At 48.4% G+C, this 17,916-nt stretch overlaps 1 protein-coding gene across 1 annotated transcript; it reads left to right on the top strand.

Moving 5' to 3' along the window:
• Nucleotides 1-13,872: 13,872 nt before the first annotated feature.
• LOC138513776 (macrophage-expressed gene 1 protein-like) lies at nt 13,873-16,663 on the top strand. The gene has a single exon (XM_069628866.1). The coding sequence runs from the start codon at nt 13,908-13,910 to the stop codon at nt 16,107-16,109; it is 2,202 nt and encodes a 733-aa protein (XP_069484967.1). The 5' UTR covers nt 13,873-13,907; the 3' UTR covers nt 16,110-16,663.
• The last annotated feature ends 1,253 nt before the right edge of the window (nt 16,664-17,916 follow it).

A 17,916-nucleotide genomic window follows, 5' to 3' on the forward strand; every position in this document is an offset into this window, starting at 1 on the left:
TCAAATTGGCAAAACTTGCACCTTGAAACGGTGCTCCATTATCTGAGCACAGCACCTTGGGCAGTCCATGAGTGGCAAAAATCTTCTTGACAGCAACCGCCACGTTCTCAAACGCAACCAATTCAACAAACACTGCCTGCGGGTACCTGGACCACTCAACAACGATAAGCAGAAAGTCTGTATCCCGGCTCATAGAGCCAAAGTCAGCGTGGACCACTTCTCACAGCCTGGTGCCCCGCGGTATTGTCTCTATGGCGGGCTCCTTCTGCACTGGTGACGCCGCTTGGCACCACACACATGCCGCAACTAATTCCTCCACATGCCTCTCCAGATCCGGAAACCACACCTTCTGGTGCAGACGGGCCTTTGTTTTGACAGTGCCCTGGTGCCCCTGGTGAGCCAGTTCGATGATCAGCTGTATCTTCCCTTGCAGGATCACTATTCGGTCACCTCTGAGCAGTAAGCCAGTCTCTGAGAATATCAGTTCGTCCCTCACCCTCCAAAGTTGCTCCAACATGGCTTTGCCTGCTGAGTTCTCAGGGCCAGAGTGTCCAGTACCACCCTCCATGAGCCCTGCTGAATGGCTGCCTTGAGAATAAGGACACATTCATCCTCTGCTGCAGCTTGCTCCAATTCACCCACCAGCACAGAGTAGGCAGTGGCTGCTTCCACCACGAGCCGAACATGCTCATCAGCTTCTTCTGCACAGATTTTAAGTAGCCCTTTGGACTCACCTGTCGGTGTCTAGAGAGATAATCGCCTGTGTTGTTGGTGCCATGCCGGTACACCAGGGAGACCCCTTACTCCAACAAAGCCAGCATCCATCGCTCAATCCTAGCTAGTGGCTTGGAGGAGGACCCTGCCAGGAAGGGCAACAGGGGCTTGTGGTCCGTGACCACCATCACAGGTCTCCCCAACACATAGAGCCTGAAGTGACAACAGCCCCACAGGACCGCCAAGGCCTCTCGCTCAATTTGAGAATATCTCTGTTCCGTTTCCAACAGGGCTTTGCTGGCGTATGCGACCGGACAAACTTCCAATTTTGCATCAACCTGGGTGAGCACGACACCCAGACCAAACGGGCTGGCATCCACCACGATCCCTGATTGAAGGGACGGGTCGAAGAATGCCATGGTGTCCTCCTCAGTCAGGGCCCCCTTAATGTGCTGAAACGCAGCCTGCTCCAGTGGCCCCCACTGCCAGGTGACATCCTTCTTGGTGAGGGCTTGCAGCGGCTCAGACCGGGTCGCCAGGTTCTTGATGAACCGGCCACAATAAGTAACCATTCCCAGGAAACTATGCACTTCTAAGATGTTTTCGGGTGTTCGGGCCTCCATTATGTCCTTCATCTTCCTTGGGTCAGGTGATACACCCCCTTCTTTAAATACAAAGCCAAAGAATTCAATCGTAGTCTTTAGGAATTCGCATTTGTCCCTGTGTAGTGTTAAGCCCAGAGACTGCAGCCGCTCAAATGTCTTCGCCAGTTTGTTCAAATGCTCAGCCTCAGACTTGGCAAACACCAAAATCTCATTGCTAATATTGAGCACACCTTCCAGGTTAGTGAGGGCCCCACAGAGTTTCCCAGTCTAAGCTGCCAAACGCTGGAACCCTATCCCCACCACCCTCAGACAGGAACCTTCCTTCCTCACTTTTAAAGCCGGTATAAAAAACTGGCTGAGTAACAAACCTTCTCAGTAAGAGGCCCACCATCTATGCCTCATCTTACTCGTCTGCCTAGATCACATTTGTACCGCCTCCTCTGTATCTCACATCCTGAACCCACCTGAAACCGGGGTCCTCTTGTGCACTTCTTTCTTGCTTCTCACATACTGACCCAGCTGTAACTATGGTCTACTCTTTCGCCCCATTTCCACTCATGTATCTCATATCCTGGCCCATCTGTAACCAGGGTCTACTACTCCATCCTCACTCGTGTGTCTCTGCTCCTGACCCATCTACAGGGTCCTACCTGTTGTCTATAATCTGTATGCCTGTCTATGTCTGTAACCTAAGTTCTCAAGCGCCCAGTTACCTCAGGTTTCGGCGCGCGATACAAGTAATAAACAAATACAAAATTATGTTCTGGAACACCTCGGCTGCGGACGACACCCCAAAGCTCAACCTCTTGTAGCGGTACAGACCACGATGGGTAGTAAACGTGGTAAAATACCTCGACTCAGGGTACAGCACCACCTGATGGTATCCAGCCCGCAAGACCAGCTTCATGAAGAACCAGGCTCCTTGCAACTAAGTGATTATGTCATCAATGGTGGGCGTCAGATGTCATTCCCTCTTGATTGCTTTGTTAGGGAGCTGCATGTCCACACATATTCTGACTGAGTCAGGCTGCTTTGGTTTTCTTGCGATGACAATCAGAAAGACCCACAGAGTCAGGCCCTCCACCTTTTCAATAATGTCTAGTTTGACAAGATTGTCCAGCTCCTGGTCAACCAGGTCTCACAGATGGAATGGTACCCGCCGATGTTTCAGGGCAATCAGTTGGATTGACTCATCTATATGCAGTCTCACCGGATCACCTGCCAAGCGCCCAATCCCTTCAAATAGGCGGGAGTACTTCTCCAGCAGCATCTGAATGTCCTCCACTTACACTGAGTAGGCAAAACTGATGATGCCTAGCGCTTCCGCAGCCACACAACTCAACAGGGTGTTACTGCTAACCGTGGTGACCTAGAAGTGTGCTCTTATCACTGAACCACCATGCCCCACATCAGCCATGAAGGCTCTGTCCAGCGGGATTGGCTGTGCCCCACCAAATGTAAATATGCGAGCCTTCTGCGTCGCTAGCTTCGGCGGACACTCCATAGCGTCATAGTGCTCCCACCCATGACATTCACTAAAGATCTTGTGTCCACCAGCACGGGAACCAATGACTCATTTACCTTCACAAGGCACCTTGGTTGCTGCCTGTTCTTGGGCCACAGGACACCCACACTGTATACAAAGAATTAATTTTCCTCTTCTTCTTCAGCGAGGCACCTTCCTCCCCTTGATCCACCTGGGCAACGTTGGGCGGGCGTTGTTGGCGAAAGAATCCTGCTCTGACTGGACCCCTCGGGACTACAAGCGGGAGCGGAGCACTGCACATGCGGGCATAGTGGTCTGCCATACCACAGCGGTGACATGCCTTCGCCAACGCTGGGCATTCTGCCGGGTGTGGTAGGTCATACCCACACTTCGTGCAAGAGTCCACTGACCTGGTTCCTCCCTCCCGCTGGTTCCCACCTGGACGCCGGACCCCTCTGCCACCCAGACCATGGCCCACTGCACAGATGCCTTCTGCCTTTCCGGGGGCGCACCCTCGCCTCTATTTGGGATGCCCTCACCTCCGACACCTCCTGACACTGACCGAGCTCTAGGATGTGAGGCAATGAGATGCCGAGTTCCCACAGCACCTGCCTGTGTAGTTTTCCTGAAGCACATCCCTGGATCAATTGGTTCCGTATCATAGTGTCAGGATTGTCCCACACACACGGCACAGCTAGCCGGCGCAACCTTCCATAGAACGTGTCCAGAGTCTCGTCATCCTTCTGGCGAGAGAAGCTCATGATAAAGCGCTCATAGTCTGCGTTGGCAAGTGGCAGGAAGTAGTCATGTAAAGCAGCCTTCGCTGCATCATAGGAGTTGTTAAGGGGTTGGAGAGACAGAAAAACCTCATGCACTGCAGGCCCAGCAGAGGATAGCAGCGTTGCCAATTTGCTATCATCATTGGTCTCCATGGTGGCCCTAAAGTACATTTCCAGCCTATCAATCCACATCTTCCATCTGGGTCCGAGGCTGGACTGGGCACCCGAGATATCAAACTCGGGCATTGGTTGTAAAGTGCCAGGTGGTCTCATGCCAGGCAGTTGTGTAGCACTGGGGCCTGGGGCATCTGCGCAGGGGGCAGAGGAGGTGCTGCTTGGTCAGCATCACTCATGATGGCGAGCACACAGGCAACCCACCCTCTTAGATGGGGCAGCAACTCACCACCCACACAACAAGTGTGACCGACTCTGTGGTGAAATGTTGACCTTCACTCACCAGATGGCACTGGGCCCCTGCAATCACCACTCCACCAGTATGCTATTGCACAGTCTTGTACACCCCAGAAAATGTCCAAAAGAAGAAAATCTGGGGCCTTCAGCAAGCACCACAGTCCACAATGCACAGGATGGGCAGATGTTGCTGCCAAGGAAATATCAGGCCAGTCAGTGGCTCCATAAATTGAGCTGGGTGGGCCCAGGGGATCAAACAAAGGAAACAGCAGGCCTCCCCTAGCTCCACACCTCAAACTCGACGAAATTCTGAAGAAAAGAACTTCAAACGCACTTCTCGTGCAATATCAGCCGTTCCGCGAATTGGTTTTCCAAAAATTGAGCCCGGATGGCGCACAGGCTCTTTAAAATAGAGCTGCGACCATCCCAAGCTTGTTATACAAAATGGCTGCCAAACCGTGTAGTCCGTCCCCTTTCCGCGGCATTCAAGACGGTGAAAATCAGCTCAGGAGAGAAAAAAAAATCACTGCCTTCACCGCCGTGCCCAGGTTAACAATCGAATCTTCGTCGCCACTGTTGTAGGTCTCCGGTTCTACCCGGAGTGCCTGTGAGCCCGCTCCCACCTACAGGGTTACTCGGACACAGATGTAGTCAATTTGGGCTCCCCGATCGCTCTGTGGCAGCCGAGAGCGGCCCTTTTATTAATAGGGCACGCAGCGGAGTGCAACGTCACTCGGCCGCGTGCGTGTGCCCTTGAAGGGGCAGCACCACATCTGTTACAGTTTCACTTTAGAGTTGTTTCACATGGTTTGGGCTGTGATTGGCATCAGGCTGCAGGCAAATAGGTTTCCAGTAGAAGCAGCAAGTCTTTAGAGCAGCGGGTTTGGCTTCAAATGCTGTTCAGTGTAGAATGTATTTGTAAGCTTTGCTACGTGCTCTGTTATTAAGTTGACGCCCTGCTGTCTGGGAATAAATGCTGTTCTTGTGAGGTATGGGGCTCCCGCTGAAATCCCTAAGGCCTTCTTCTATACCACTATTTGCAGGGTCTTCATGTTGTTCCAGGTAGCCACTCAACACTAGAGATAGTATGTCGGCGGAGTGGACGACGAGTGGCAGTCCTGCAGTGCTGTCAGAGAGTCTGCCTCTCATTTCCATTGTGCTGACCTGTGTGGGAGGACCTGCATAAAAACTCCATCCACCCGCGAAGCGGCCGCGGAGTGGACGACGAGTGGCAGTCCTGCAGTGCTGTCGGAGACTCTGTCTCTCATTTCCATTGTGCTGACCTGTGTGGGAGGACCTGCATAAAAACTCAATTCACCCGCAGAGAGGACGCAGAGTGGACGACGAGTGGCAGTCCTGCAGTTATGACTGTCAGGGCTGCCAGAGCGAACAGAGTTATTGACTTAATTGACTCCTCTAGAGAAGAAGGGGAAGGTCGACGCCTAAGAAGTGCAAAATCAACCCAGAAATCCAGCCAAAAACACCAGATAAACATCTTAAAGGAACAGACGCTGATCATCCCATGTAGCACAAATGAGCGTACAAGCGTGGAGTCCTGGAGCGCCAACGAAATGGTTCAAACAGAGGGGGCCGGTCAACAGACTTTGTACAAGGACCAGGCTGTTTCAATGGAAGCAGTAAAACACAAAAATCACCCGACCCCCTCTCCACTGGAGGACATCCTGAAGAAGAGGCCACAACATCTTCACCAACCACAAACTGTACATGTTGCCGTGTCCACCTCGGTGTGTGTCGTGGCCCCCGCCTCTCCCCGCGTGACGGACTCAGATGCTCCGGACCCCACGCCGGCAGCTCTTGGAGGAGGGCGGCCATCCATGTGGGAAAGCGGGGAGGAGCCCGTGAGGCGGGGCGGAGAAGGCGAGGAGGATGTGGACGGTGAGAAACCAGAGCGGCACGTCCCAGCTGCTGATTCCATCTCGGTCTCCCCCTGCGCGGCGAACATAGGTGTTCCGTGCCTCACGCCGGCGGCTCTCAGTGGAGGGCACCCGTTCGTGCGGGTTACAGGGAGGGGGCCGGGGGGACGACGAAAGCAAGAGGATCGGGGAAAGAGCAGAAACTATGGAAGAAGAAACAAGCCCGTCACTAAGTGAGAGCCGGGCCATGGAGGCTCTACGAGACGCGGACATGACCCAGCCGCCGCCTCCGCCTGACCCGCTAGTGCGGGTTCAAGTGGAGGCTTTGTTCCACGCAGAGGCGGAGGGGAGTCCGGCAATCAAAGACATTCAGGTGCCTATCAAAAAAACTGGTTGTGTCAGCAAAACGACTAACCCGAAGAAAAGACTGAGAACACCGGCCATGATCATAATAGAACATAAAAACTGTACTATCCAGAATAGTAAAAAGGGACGCAAAATGAATAAGTTGCTGCAAAAGCCCAAACAAACACAACAAACAATTTTGGACAAAGTCAAAGAAAAACAGACCAAACGACGGGAGGGAGGGAGGGTCAGTCAAAAATTCTGTAAGAAATTATTTCACGGCCCAAGGAAGTCAAAGACCATTGAATGGACACTACTCCATGGAGCTTTCGGACTTGGAAATTCTGGAAGCCCTAAATGAATGTTTGTCTTCTTCCAAACTACGAAGATTGGAATACAAGGGTAGTGAAAAGTTGACCTCTAAAAAATGTGCTCTATCAGATGAGAGTAAGGGGACATTAAATCAACCAAACCAAGGAGAGAGGGTAGACGGGGAGCAATCCAAACTGGCATCTCTGCCAACAAAGCCACAAGAATTGTCAGAACCATATGTCAACCTGATCCCGCAAAGTGATTCAAACATGAGTGAAGAAAGGGTGGATTCTGACAAAGTGTCTCCTACGGGGATCCCTCTACCAGTTACTCAAATCGAAAATGAAAATCCTCAGAGAAAGATGTACATCACTGACGAAATGGACGGTTGCAGCAGTCCAATAACAGAAACAAATGAGGGTTTCTCCCAACCAACATCAGACAAACCAACATCAACGGGAGAAACGGCTCTGTCCCTAGAGAAAGAAAAAAAGGAATCCCAGAAGGAGCACACACAACACCCGAAAAACTAGCTCTGCAGTCTGAGTCGATGCCAACTGAGCGGGCAACACCTACACGGCAGTCGAGTAGGACGGCAGAGAAGTTAATCCCTAAAGATCTACAATTCCCGCCTGATATGACTGAAATAAGCCAAGGCCCAGCCATAAAACCACGGCATAATTTAAATCAAAACTCGTGGGGGAATTAAAATTACAGCCCCCTCATAGACAAAAACAGAAATCGAAGAGGCTCATTAGAAACTACAAGGCCGGTACAAAACCAATGGCCAAACACGATAACAACTTCAAATGACTCACCAACTAGAAGACTTTCCACGCAACAACAATCGGCAAGCCCAGCGGACCCTCCCAACAAAAAGATGGACCTACTTTCCATCATGTCATCAGTAAATATAGCGCTATCACCATTCATGAAGCTATAGGAAGCTATCGCAGACTCGCTGAAAGACCACACAAGCGTACAAGCGATGATGTACAGCAAAGTTATCTTCTTAGAAGCCTACATCATGGCCCTAGAAGCAAGAAAAACAAATACCTTGGAAGGCAACGAGTACGCAGTGCCTACATGCCAACAAGAGAAGTGGCAAGACAAAGAACAGACAGTGGTGGGAAAAACAATAGGGACTCAAACCATCACCACGTTTGATTTAACATCAAATAAAATACCAAAGGAGGCTATAAATAAAAGGGTGAATACTAAGTCACAACCAGGTCAAATTGACATTACATTGAAATCAAAAAAAGACAACCTCACCAAGACTGAATAAATCCAGAAATCAAACGGCAGAAGGTATTTTCCAATTTTTCTCGCGCCCAGTAACTCAAAAAGAATCATTAGAAACGGGAGAGCGTGATGTAAATGTACAACAAACGAAAAAGCAAGAAAGGCTGGAAAAAGAAAAAGAAAAAAAAGGCAGCCTATCTCCAACGGTGACAAATGATTTTCTTGAAAATGACGAATTGATGAATCAATACTTATCAGAACACGTTCCGATGGCCTTAAACTCGAACAGAACTAGCGAAACACCAAACCCCCAAATTAGCAGGAAAACCAGCAAAACAGAGTCCTCACTGAGGAAGAAGGTAAAGAGTAGTGAGAACTTTGTGAAACAAACTATGGTCAAGGAGAAAAGCCAAAACAAAAAAGACATTCGGCCTTCAGAAACCTCAAGGCAGACAATTTTAAAGCAGATGATGAAAGAAACAAAAAAAGAAAGAGAAAGTGCCAGATCAAGAACCCCGGATAAGCAGACTTCCAGACACTCAGGGAAAGTGCATTCCCACTCACAGCAGAAGGTCCATGAAAATGAACAACCAGACAGGAGACAGCGAAACGAATCTCAGCATCATCGGGAGGATCGAGGGAGAAACAGAAAAAGCCCAAGAAGGCAAATGCCAACACAGCCCCGCACTAAATCTAAGAATGATAGATCTAGAAACAATTAGAAGAACCGCCTTCGTTCACCAAGGGACTCATGGACCAAGCGAAATGGCGAATCAAGTTGACACAAGTGGAAGAAAATAGAGACAACATAACATTGAATAGAAACTCGGTGTTAAAACTCTTCAACTATATTCGAAACCTGAAATACATCAAATCAGAAGAGCTGTTGGTGGTAGAGCCAAGCCATGAAGATGCCAAAGCCAGAACCGTGCTGCATATAGCATAAACAACGCTAAAAAATACCATCACTAACAGCAAAACAGAATTAGAAGATATGGGATACGAGTTAAAAGTGTACTCAGCAATCGGTACTGAAAAAAAAAAATGTCAGAAAGCAAAGAAGATAAGATCTGCCAGGAAAAACAAGACACAAAGCCCGGTAAACAGCAAACACCGAAAACTCTAATTAAGACTACTCATATAAGCCCCATGAAAAGAGTCAAGGAACGAGAACCTGAAAGGAGACCGGGGGCGAAGTTGCCTACCTTCAAAGAAAATAGAAACTACGATAGACCAATGGAGACAAAATACACAAGAAAGACCAACAGAGGAATTAGTCCACAAGAGGACCGAAACCAAAAAAAAATAACTGAGTGTGAACCCACAAAAAGATGTGAGCCAATGAAAGGGATCTGGTCTTGGTTGCCAAAAGCCTTTACGGAAAAAAGGCAATAGTAGCAATGCATTGGAGACGAGCACATCCATCGGGGAAGACCTCGCTTGATCCACCAAAATTGGTTGATAAAGATGTGCTCGTGGAACACGAGAGGTCACACTCACCTACTATCCACGAGCGACATGGACTTGGGGTCATATGACCTAATATGCCTGCAGGAGACCTGGCTGATTGAACCACCCTCAATGAGGGGTTTTGAACTTATCCTGGCACCGGCCAAACAAGGGCACCAAGGAAGACCTTCATCAGGGCTATTAATCGCCTGCAAAAATGGCTGTGGGATCAAACTGGAAGAAACATTGATTAGTAACTTAATGATACTGATGGTGAAGGCTTCATGGACTCGCCAGGTAAACAAAAAGGCAGGGTTTGAAAGATCTACATTAATAATAGCCAACATCTACTGGAATCCAGCTACTACGGAAACAACTGTTTTTCTAGAAAAAATAGAGGCTGCAATAGACGAAGCACTGGCCGATCACCTGGTAAAATACTTCCTGATTTGTGGCAACCTGAATGCCACCTGTGTAGGGCCTTCAGAATCCGGAAAAAAGCAAGTAAACAACTCGACGGGCGAACAGCGGGGCAAATTATGGTCCCGACTGATGGACTCGAGAAACCTACAAAACCTCCATGAAGCTTTTCCGGACTCAAAGCGTCCACCATCGTGGGAAAGAAATTAATCCAAGGCGACAATAGACTACACTTTTGTTACTGAACCGATCCTGGCTGTAACTAAATCCTTTGAAATAACACGTGTAAGAGCCAGTGACCATAACCCTCTTTCGACCACTTGGGAGTCTTTAGGTCCTCTGAATGACCATATAGAATTCAACATAACCATTAACGCCCAGGGAAATCGATTAAAACTGTCTAGAGAGTCTATTGCAGACATAGAAATAGACTTAGCTCTATGTCGGAGACAAACGGCGCAAACATAACTGACTATATTCCTCTCTTGATGAAGTACAAAAAGACGTCACTTTCAAAAAAGATAGGTGGAAATCCTCCAAGACACGTGTTCGATAAAACTTTGGTCAAGAAACGCTGCGAGCTTCAAAGAATCCAGCGCAGGGCAAAATTTATCGCAACATCAGCGGCAGTAACAGAAGCGGAAGTTGCAACAAAACACTACAAGTCATGGGTAAAAGGGCATAGACTGACCCTCTACCAACAAGACTCAGAAAACATCCTAAAAATCATAAGTGGCAGAAATACAAGGGAATTTTGGAGCACCCTGAGAGCTACCATTGAGGTACAAGAAAAATCCATAATAAGTGAAATTGGGGAATCAACATGGATAAAACATTTTGCAAACATGTACCAGGCTCCAACAACTGCAACAATGTTACCAACAGGGCACCAAATTGACCCATGAGTAAGAGTGGATGACCCAGAGGAGATCCGATGAAGGATCGTTGGTTTGAAAAACTCAAGAGCGCCAGGTCCTGACGGGATCACAAATGTGGACTTAAAAACAAACCCAAAGGAGTGGGCCAGCCTCTTGAGTAAAATCTTCGGAAGATGTGCAGATTTAAAAACTATACCGCCCTCACGGAAATCAGCTACAGTGGCACCAATTTTCAAGAAAGGAGATAAAAAGGACCCAGCAAATTACAGACCAATCGCGTTGTTTGTTGTAATGGGGAAAGTGTTTGGTTCGATGCTTCTTGACCGCTTCAAGATCTGGGCCTCAAATGCTCCCTGCGACGATCCCTTCCAAACGGGATTTAAGAAAAACATGGGCACGGCTGCCAATATATTGATGTTGAACGTGCTGAAAAACAAAGTGTTGGAAGGGGGTGCAAGAATCTTTGTCGCTTTTATCGACCTCACTCAGGCCTTTGACCGTATAGACAGGTCGAGTCTCTGGTCAAAACTGGAAGCCTGGGATTGTCCAGCTGCCCTATTGAACCCAATCAAGGCGCTGTATACCGACACCAATATGCCCATCCGTCTGGATCAAAAGGGACTTTTGTCATCTCCAATTGCAACAGCACGAGGTGTAAAACAGGGGTGCCCTTTGGGGCCGGCTCTCTTCCTGGCATTTATTGGTGACATTAACAAAGAAGACACAGAAATACGATAATTTCCACCAAGACTCTGCAAAACTTCAATAACGAGACTTTTATATGCGGACGACCTTGTCCTACTGGACTACACGCCAATAGGACTAGAATGTCAATTGACAAATCTACAAAGCTACATGCAAAAAACAAACTGGAAATCAACGTATAAAAAAAACAAATTCCTGACATTCAAGGCTTCTTCGAGAAAAGAAAAACCATGATTAAACTTGGAAGAGATGCCGATCGAAAGAGTTTTTGACTTCAAATATCTAGGATTAACATTAGACTCCTCAAAACATGATAAAGTGATGCAAGCAGCTTTAACGATGAAAGTCAACAAAATGGCAGCCCAAGCCAGGGCCATAGACAAACAATTCGGTAGATATTCACTAATTCCAGTACGAGAATTCTACAAGAAAAAGGTGATGCCAACACTAACATATGGAGGAGATGCAATGATTTACCTACCTACTAACATCTGGTCAAAACTGGAGGCAACATTTTGGAGGAAAGTGCTGACGTTACCGAATTCCACTTCGGGGGCTTCGATCCGCCTAGAGCTTAGTTTTAGTCTCTCAAAAGTACAGTGGTACAATCAACACTAATGCTATGCAGGAAATGTCGGATGGCGGAGCCTCCGTCAATTTACAATCTTGTAAATCAGGAAATAGAACGAAACACCAGTAAACGGCTCATAAACTGGAAAGAAGAGAACATCAGAGTGTTGGACCAGATACAGGCCGACAAAGAAACATTAATCAATAATCCGAAGAAAATACTCACCAAAATAAGAGAGCTGGACTGGATGTCGACCCTGGAAACAGCAGGAAAGAACAAACTAACCACACACCTGCCTCCAAACACCAAAAAGGTCAATGAGCTCCAAGAATACATCAAGAAATTTCCATCTAGGAAGGGGAGAGACATGTTGCTACGTGCCCGCCTCAACTTGTTGCCGACGAATGAGATCTTGGCCATTAGAGGCAAAACTGAAACAAATTTTTGCCGCTTCTGCAAGACAAAAAGAAAAAGAATCAATTCGGCACTTACTCCTAAAATGTGCTGCAAACCAACATGTAAGAGAACGATACTTAAGCCCATCTTCTCGGATTTTATTATGTCGGACGAACAAATATGTTGGTCTCGTTTGATTGGAGGAGACAGAACGAAATGGCAAATAGCTACATAGAAGATACTGGAAGCAGTAAATTTGCCGAGGATATAGCCAAAAACGAGGGCACATTTTAAGAGAGACAAGATCTTTTATGAAAAGTCCACGACAAAATGTACACTTTGCAAAAATCTTTTTTTTGGATTAAATACAAATAAAAAAAATTACAAAAAAAAATAAATAGTATGTCAGCGCGCTGACCTCTCTGCCCTTCAGTGGTCCTTTTATAGTGGTGACGGTTTTAGTATTTCCCTGCTTTGTGTCCTCTCGTAAACTGATTGGTTCGGTTCCCTGTTTGTCTGGGAGGCCCATGTTTCCCCGCTTATTCCCTTCCCCGCCAAGAGGGTTGGTTTTAATATGGCCGTTTTTTGTAAAGAAGCAGGTCATCCATTGCTCCCACCTCAGCCTATTTTCCTGATGTGCTCAATGGTATCCGCACAGGGAATGACGTTTGTAACAGCCTGCAGGCTAGGCCTTGGGGTAAATTAAATTCAGGCCTGTAAGGAAATTCCTGCAGGGTCAGTGGGCAGAGGAGTTGCTACAGGGGTGGGGGGGCTAAGAGGGCTATAGCCCCGGGTCTTGTGGTTGTAACCCTGGATAGAAGCTCAGGGGTTACAACCAAAAAGGCTAGCTAGCCCCAAGTCCCGGCAGTCCCAAAATTAGCGTAGCCCAGATCTTTTCAAGACCTAGCAACACCCCTGTCAGTGGGTCTCTGTTGTTGGGGCTGAGTTCCATAGGGCGTTCAGTAGCGTGACCCGAAGGTGTCGCCAGATGCAGCGTATTTTAGGATATAGCCCAGCTGACCCCGTACCAGCTACATACTGTCCTCTGTGAAAAACAGTCTTTGTATTTCATACAGAAATGGCAGCTTGTGGCCTTTTAGATTTGTAAGTCTGCTGTTATTTATATTCTGAATCAGTGTGGCGAGAATTATATTGCACCCCACAAGAGCTCTCGTTTGGGGAGTGTAAACTGTGTTCCATCTCATCAGAGTACTGGCCCTTCCACCAGCTAGTATCCCAGCTGAAAGCCAAATATCCAGAAGTAGACTGCCCGCGCTAGGCCTCTGGACCTTGGGCTTCTTTTGTGTGGTATTTCCAAATGTTTTCATAGGTAAAGGAATGGGCTTACTAAAAATGTGCAATGTGGGGACACTTTGAACATTATTTACAGGGCCTCTTTTGGTTTCCAGTCCACCCCTGCAAATATCAAAATGCAGATCATTTTTAAAAGTTTCCTTCTCAGAGGGAAGAACGCTCGGGTGGAAATGCGTGTCAAACTCAGGAGAAGGGGTGACAATGTTGGCGCTGCACTGGTCCCATTCCCCTTTCTTTTCTCCCTGTGGTAATCATTGCTTGGCAGTCACATGACTCTTTGTGTTTCCCCTTCACCCTCCTCTCTCCCTGTCACGCATTCAGACTCCAAAAGGAGAAGTGCCCCCAGTTTCAGTACATTTGCAGCCGGGCCTTCGTTTCTTCCTCATTCAGCGCTGACACCACAATGAGGTCGCCCGCTGCTAGGTTTCTCCTCATCTGGGCTGTACTAGCTTTGGTGGAAAGGGGTCAATGTGCCGGGGCGCCACACCAAGGCAGCCCTCCGCCAGGCCCTCAGGAATGTAAAAAGACAATGAGCATCCCTACCCTGGAGGTACTGCCCGGAGGAGGCTGGGACAACCTGCGGAACCTTGATATGGGAAGAGTGATGTCCATGGACTACTCCTCTTGCAAAACCACCGAGGATGGCGCCTACATCGTCCCAGATGACGTCTTTGTGATCCCTCAGAAACAGACCAACCTGGAGATGAATTCTGAGATTGTGGCCAGCTGGAAGGAGTACAAGAGCTACACCTCGTTCTCCATCAATGAGGACGTCTCCGTTTTCTCTGTCATCAATGGAAAGTTCTCTACAGACTTCCAAAGGATGAAGACTAACCAGATTCGGGACAACTCGTTCACCACCAGAGTCCAGGTCAGAAACCATCGTTACACAGTGAAGGCTAACCCCAACTTCATGTTTGACCCAAGCTTCAAGAGCCATTTGTTCAGCATTGCCAACCACCTGGAGAACAACCAGACCTGCATGGCCAAGTACCTGGCCGAGATCCTCATTCTTAACTATGGCACTCATGTGCTCACTAGTGTGGACGCGGGAGCGAGCCTGATGCAGGAAGATAACCTCAGGTCCACATTCCTGGAGAACAGCTGGTCTCAGAAGAGCTCCATCACTGCCTCGGCTGGGGGTACCTTCCAAGGCATTGTCAGCTTTGGGTTTAGCCTCAACTTCAGTTTGGAGGACTCTTTTACCCGTAATTATGTCACCAACCGCACCAGCTCCCGAGTTGAGAGCATCGGAGGAGTGCCGTTCTACCCCGGTATTACCCTCAAGACGTGGCAAGAGAGCATCACCAATCAGCTGGTTGCCATCGATCGGTCAGGCTTGCCTATACAGTTCTTCATCAACCCACAGAACTTGCCAGACCTTCCGGAGCCGACTGTGAAGAAGCTTTTGCAGACAGTAGATGCAGCATCCAGCCGTTACTACAAGGTCAACACCTACCCTGGCTGCACCGATGCCACTTCTCCAAACTTCAACTTCCAGGCAAATATTGATGACAGCTCTTGTCAGGGCATAATGACCAATTTTACCTTTGGCGGAGCATATCAAGACTGCACAGAGGTTAGTGGGGAGGAGGCTGGGATTATATGCCAGGGTTTGGAGCATAAGAATCCCCTGACTGGGGGGTTTTCCTGTCCCCAGGGCTATGCTCCAGTCAAACTGAGCTCCCAGAACAGAGATGAAGGGTTCCACCGCTTGGAATGCCACGAGGATTGCTTTTGGGGAATATTCTGCAAGAGGGTTTGTGTCGATGTCTTCCGGGTGTCCACCGCTCAGTTTATTGCGTACTGGTGTGCGCCACAAGGCGTGGTCCCACAGAATTCAGGTTACCTGTTTGGTGGCCTTTTCAACAGCAGAAGCATTAATCCTCTAACAACTACCCAGTCCTGCCCAGTTAGCTATTACGCCCTGAAGCTTTTGGATGACTTGAAAGTCTGTGTCAGTGGGGACTACGAGATGGGGTACCGTTACTCAGTGCCCTTTGGGGGCTTTTTTAGCTGTGAAGCAGGGAACCCTCTTGTCCTTGCCAATACTTCTGCTTCCGCTAAAAGTTCTGCCCCAAAAAGATGCCCGTCTGGATTCAGCCAGCACCTGGCCGTCATCAGCGATGGATGCCAAGTTAACTATTGTGTTAAGTCAGGTCTTTTCACCGGAGGATCCCTGCCCCCGGTACGTCTACCCCCTTTCTCGCGCCCACCGGCCATGAGCGTAGGCATCACCAACACCGTCCTCGTCTTGACTGAGACTGACCACTCCTGGGTCAAAGATTCTGGTAGTCAAATGTGGACGCTGACCAAAACAGAAACTGCCCGCAGCACAATAAGGATGGTCCAGGGGGCTGACAGGCGAATCTCCGGGGGGGAAGCAGCCGGGATCACAGTGGCCGTCTCCACCACATTGGCCGTCCTGATTGCCATGGCCATCTACGGCCGAAGGCGGTACAGACAGAAGGGCTACCAGGAGCTGGAAAGCCGGCGGCTGGTGGCAGAAGAGCCCAGAATGGAGACGGTTGGCAATGGCGAAATGCAGGACCAGGAGCTGGGAGAGCAGTCTACTGAAAGAGCCCGGCTCTCCCATAACCCTTGAGGCCCGAGAGGCCGCCCTTCCACGGATTCCTGCTGCCCTCCTTCCAACCTGAGACCACTCCAATCCTGGGCAGTTCCCGGGGACTTGTTTAATGCCATGACACAGTTTACCCTCCGCGTAAGAAAAATGGAAACCCAAGAATGTAGGTTGAAAAATTCCACAATCCTGGCATTTTCCTAGAACATGATCATGGAGGATGCAAAGAATCAGGGAAATGAGTGCGGGTTTAAAGATGTTTTTTTAGAAAAGGCATGCAAGTTAAAAAATAATACAAATATGTCTTTTAAAATCTACTGAATTATTATTTGAAATGATGCATAAAATGCCCAGAATAGCAGATGCAGCATATGTGTCTTCAACACGCCCTAAACAGGTGCCTATTTTTTGGAAGAATGTACAGTCCATTTTTTTATTGTGCATTTAGTTTCATTATAAAACATTAATCACATATCTTAATCACAATAACAACAATTTTAAAAAATGTAAAATGTTTTGGATTAAAACAAGAATTAATAAAAACAGACGTATTCAGCATAACTATTTAAAATATAAAATATTGTCTCACCGACTGTCGATTTACAATGTCAAAGATGTTCCCATTAGCACAGGAGGGTGAGTGGGCCGCCCTACGGAGTGTAGATGAATACACGGAAGCCGTGGTGGGGGGCGGGCAATGCACTGTGCAGAAAAGCTTCTTATTCGTGGGGGCCCCCATCATTACAATGACAGGGTATCCGAGGCGAAAGCTGGCGAGGACGAAAGCAAACCATATAATATGCGGGATAGTGCTTTTGGGGGCTTACTGTCCAGGTGGCTTCTCTAACCATGTACTTAATAATCTGATGGCACGGGGCTGCGCTCCTCCTGCTATATGTGTGTATTGGGTGCAGGGTGTGCAGTGTGATCAGCAGGCTGACTTGGACAGCACACGACTGCACTGCACGAACGAGCAGAGTGGGTGCTGTGTGGCTCCGATGCTGGGCGCAGTCCTCCAGCTAAAGCTGTATACTTGGGGGGAGGAGGGGGTGCGCGTGTGCGTGCGCCTACTGGAAAATTCGGGGTCACTGGCCCGGGCCCTGTGCGTGCTTTGGTTAGCGTGTTGTTGTGTTAGGCAGTGTTAGTCACACTTTTACAAGGGACCACGTCACCACGGCACTTCTATGTGTATGGTAGGTGTAGGCTTATAATTGTATATGAGTGTGCTTTGTCCCTGTGCTAAAGCTTGGGGGACTCGTCGCTATCACCCCGTGACTGTTTGTGCAGTGTGCTATGTGCGAGTGTTCATATGAGCTTTGAAAACACCTACAAACTCACTTATTGGGAGTGAGTCTCTATGGTGTTTACGTTGTTCCTCACCAGTGCTCTGTTACTACAGTTTATAGAGTGCCGCTAAACCTCGAAGAGCTTTTCCTGCGCTCCGTGCAGGCCTTGATCCCAAAGGTATCGGTCTTATAAATGTGGGTATTCGATCGGGCAGGGGGCGTCGTCAAGTGTGTATAAATGCACCCCAACCTATGAGATGGCATGGAAATATATTGGGGAACAGAAATCAGCGTGGCTTGCAGAGCCCCGGGAAGATTTGACCTAAAATGGCGATTTTCTTTCAGAGGGAATGTACAGAAATCGTTACTTACTGAAAACGAAAGTGGTGGAAGCGGTCCAGAGAGTCTACCACAAAACTAGAGAGTCGCCAAGTGTGTTTGACACCACGTGTCACCTGTGTGATTAGTGTGTCTGTGACAAATAAGGGCGCAGTTGGTCAAACTCTATAGACCCTCTAAGACGCTGCAGGTGGAAATAAGGAAAC

This window comes from Ambystoma mexicanum, chromosome 12, assembly GCF_040938575.1.
Source record: "Ambystoma mexicanum isolate Mex_15411 chromosome 12, UKY_AmexF1_1, whole genome shotgun sequence".
Lineage (NCBI taxonomy): Eukaryota > Metazoa > Chordata > Amphibia > Caudata > Ambystomatidae > Ambystoma > Ambystoma mexicanum.

Bases quoted from the DNA above. Each gene is read 5' to 3' on its own strand.
- LOC138513776 (XM_069628866.1), top strand. From the start codon at position 13,908: ATGAGGTCGCCCGCTGCTAGGTTTCTCCTCATCTGGGCTGTACTAGCT.